Here is a 2,939-nt window from a genome sequence, read left to right on the forward strand (position 1 = left end):
TGGAATGAAGAGGAGGAGGAAGAGAGGATGTTCCTTCGGCACTCGGGCTGCCTCCCCTCCCGCCGCTGCCGGGCTGCGCCGTGTGTGGAAACGGCACTTTCTCTGCCTAACGAGATGGGACTGAATGGGGTCGCCAGCCTCCTCCGCACGCAGGAGCGGGAGAAGCAGCAGCAACCTCAGCGCTGATATTTGGGGAAGGGGGGGTGTGCGTGTTGTGGGCGGCTTTTTTTTTTTTCTGTTTTGTTTTCTTTTCTCTTTTTGGGGGGGGAGGGGGGGAGAAAGCAGCGTGTATTTTTGGGTGCAAACCCCGGACTTTGCAAAACAATCTCCGCCCCCAAGAGGATATTTAATCTGCAACAGAAATCGCTACTCGTGCAGGCAAACTTGAGACGGGGAGGGGGTGCAGGGAGCGGTGGAGGGGGACCCCCGCCCCGCGGCCGGCCCGGCCCCTGCGAGGGAAGATGCGATTCTCCTTCCCGGCGGCTGCTCTTGGGACGAGACTTTCGCCTGGACTGATCGGGACTGGACTTTTTAAGGACGCGCTTACCCATCTAAGGGCGATTTGGGCATAAACAGCAACGCAAACTCTGATTTGGTGCTGGAAGCTGCCTCTGCCACTGAACAGCTGCTCTCACCCTGCTTCTGTCCCTCCCTCGGACCGTTCTCAAAAGAGGATCCTGAGCTATTTTGCTTCTTTTTTCTTTTTTTAATTGTTGTTGCATGAATTTTATTTTAGGTGGTTGTCTTTTCCAGCTGGCTTGGCTGTTTTGGGGTCTTGCAGACTGCTAGCTGCAGTAACAGCTCCACCACCTCTCATCATGGCTAGCCCCACAGATAATAATGAGGGCTTCTTCTCAGATGTCAGAAAGGTGGGTTACTTGCGCAAACCCAAGAGCATGCATAAACGCTTTTTCGTGCTGAGGGCAGCCAGCGAGTCTGGACCCGCCCGGCTAGAGTATTACGAGAATGAGAAGAAATGGAGACACAAGTCAGGGGCCCCCAAGCGCTCCATCCCACTAGAAAGCTGCTTCAACATCAACAAACGGGCTGACTCCAAGAACAAGCACCTGGTGGCCCTCTATACCAAGGACGAGCACTTTGCCATTGCAGCTGACAACGAGCCTGAACAGGAGAGCTGGTACCAAGCACTGCTGCAGTTGCACAACAGGGCCAAGGGCCACCACCACCTCCATCACCATCACCACCACCACCACAGCGATGTCACCTTTGGAGGCAGCAACGCGGGACTGGGGGAAGCAGGTGAGGACAGCTATGGTGAGGTAGCCCCTGGCCCGGCTTTTAAGGAAGTTTGGCAAGTAATTCTGAAGCCTAAGGGCCTAGGCCAGACAAAGAACCTGATTGGCATCTACCGCCTGTGCCTGACTAACAAGACCATCAGCTTTGTGAAGCTGAATTCGGATGCTGCTGCTGTGGTGCTGCAGCTGCTCAATATCCGCCGCTGTGGTCACTCTGAGAACTTCTTCTTCATTGAGGTGGGTCGTTCGGCTGTCACTGGGCCTGGTGAGTTCTGGATGCAGGTGGATGACTCTGTGGTTGCGCAGAACATGCATGAAACTATCCTGGAGGCCATGCGAGCCATGAGTGAGGAATTCCGGCCCCGCAGCAAGAGCCAGTCCTCCTCAAACTGTTCAAACCCCATCTCTGTGCCCCTTCGCAGTAGGCACCATGTGAACAATCCTCCACCCAGCCAGGTGGGGCTCAGTCGCCGGTCCAGGACTGAGAGCGTCACGGCCACCTCTCCTGCTGGTGGTGGGGGTGGAGGTACAGGTGGTAAACCCAGCTCTTTTCGGGTTCGAGCGTCAAGTGATGGGGAAGGCACAATGTCAAGGCCTGCCTCTGTGGACGGTAGCCCAGTTAGTCCCAGTGCCAACCGGACCCATTCGCATAGACACCGTGGCAACTCCAGGCTCCATCCTCCGCTCAACCACAGCCGGTCCATCCCAATGCCTTCCTCGCGCTGCTCTCCTTCAGCCACCAGTCCAGTGAGCCTGTCATCCAGCAGCACTAGTGGCCACGGCTCCACCTCAGACTGCCTGTTTCCACGAAGGTCTAGTGCTTCGGTTTCTGGCTCCCCCAGCGATGGCGGATTTATTTCTTCTGATGAGTATGGTTCCAGCCCATGTGACTTTCGCAGCTCTTTCCGCAGTGTGACCCCAGATTCATTGGGACACACCCCACCAGCTCGGGGCGATGAAGAGCTTAACTACATCTGCATGGGGGGGAAGGCCACCTCCTCTTGCTGCAGCCTGGCAGCCCCCAATGGCCACTTCATCCCACGCGCCTGCCACCCGCAGCAGCAGCCCCGCTATCCTGGTACGCCGTGCTGTCCTCGAGGGGGTAGTGAGGAGGTTGCTGACTTGGAGAAGGCATTCAGGAAGCGGACTCACTCTGCAGGCACTTCGCCCACCATCTCCCACCAGAAGACACCCTCGCAGTCTTCGGTGGCCTCCATTGAGGAGTACACAGAGATGCTGCCTTCTTACCCCTATGGCGGCAGCCGGCTGCCCTCTTACCGGCACTCAGCCTTTGTGCCCACTCACTCCTACCCAGAGGAGTGCCTGGAGATGCACCACCTGGACAGCGGCCATCATCGGACCAACTCTGCGCCACACACGGATGATGGCTACATGCCCATGTCACCCGGAGTAGCCCCCGTGCCCAGCAGCGGGGGGCCCCTCAAGGGTGGTGACTACATGCCCATGAGTCCCAAGAGTGTGTCGGCCCCACAGCAGATCATCAATCCTGGCAGGGGGGGTCGCCCCCCTCCACGCCCCCCCCCAGCCACGGTGGCCTCCAACGGCTACATGATGATGTCCCCCAGTGGCAGCTACTCCCCTGACAGCGGCTCTGCAGGCTATGGCAAGATCTGGACAAATGGCGCCGGCCACCACCCGAAACTCTCGGTGGAGAGCAACGAA

The 2,939-nt window shown here is 57.9% G+C and overlaps 1 protein-coding gene across 1 annotated transcript; it reads left to right on the plus strand.

The window, feature by feature from the left end:
- Positions 1-818: 818 nt before the first annotated feature.
- Positions 819-2,931, plus strand: IRS1 (insulin receptor substrate 1; the record flags this gene model as incomplete). The annotated part of the gene is made up of 1 exon (XM_010289153.1): positions 819-2,931. A coding segment is annotated over exon 1 (2,113 nt), but the record flags the coding sequence as incomplete, so codon positions are not given.
- Between the last annotated feature and the right edge of the window lie 8 nt (positions 2,932-2,939).

Source organism: Phaethon lepturus, unplaced genomic scaffold, assembly GCF_000687285.1.
Source record: "Phaethon lepturus isolate BGI_N335 unplaced genomic scaffold, ASM68728v1 scaffold26156, whole genome shotgun sequence".
Taxonomy (NCBI): Eukaryota; Metazoa; Chordata; class Aves; order Phaethontiformes; family Phaethontidae; genus Phaethon; species Phaethon lepturus.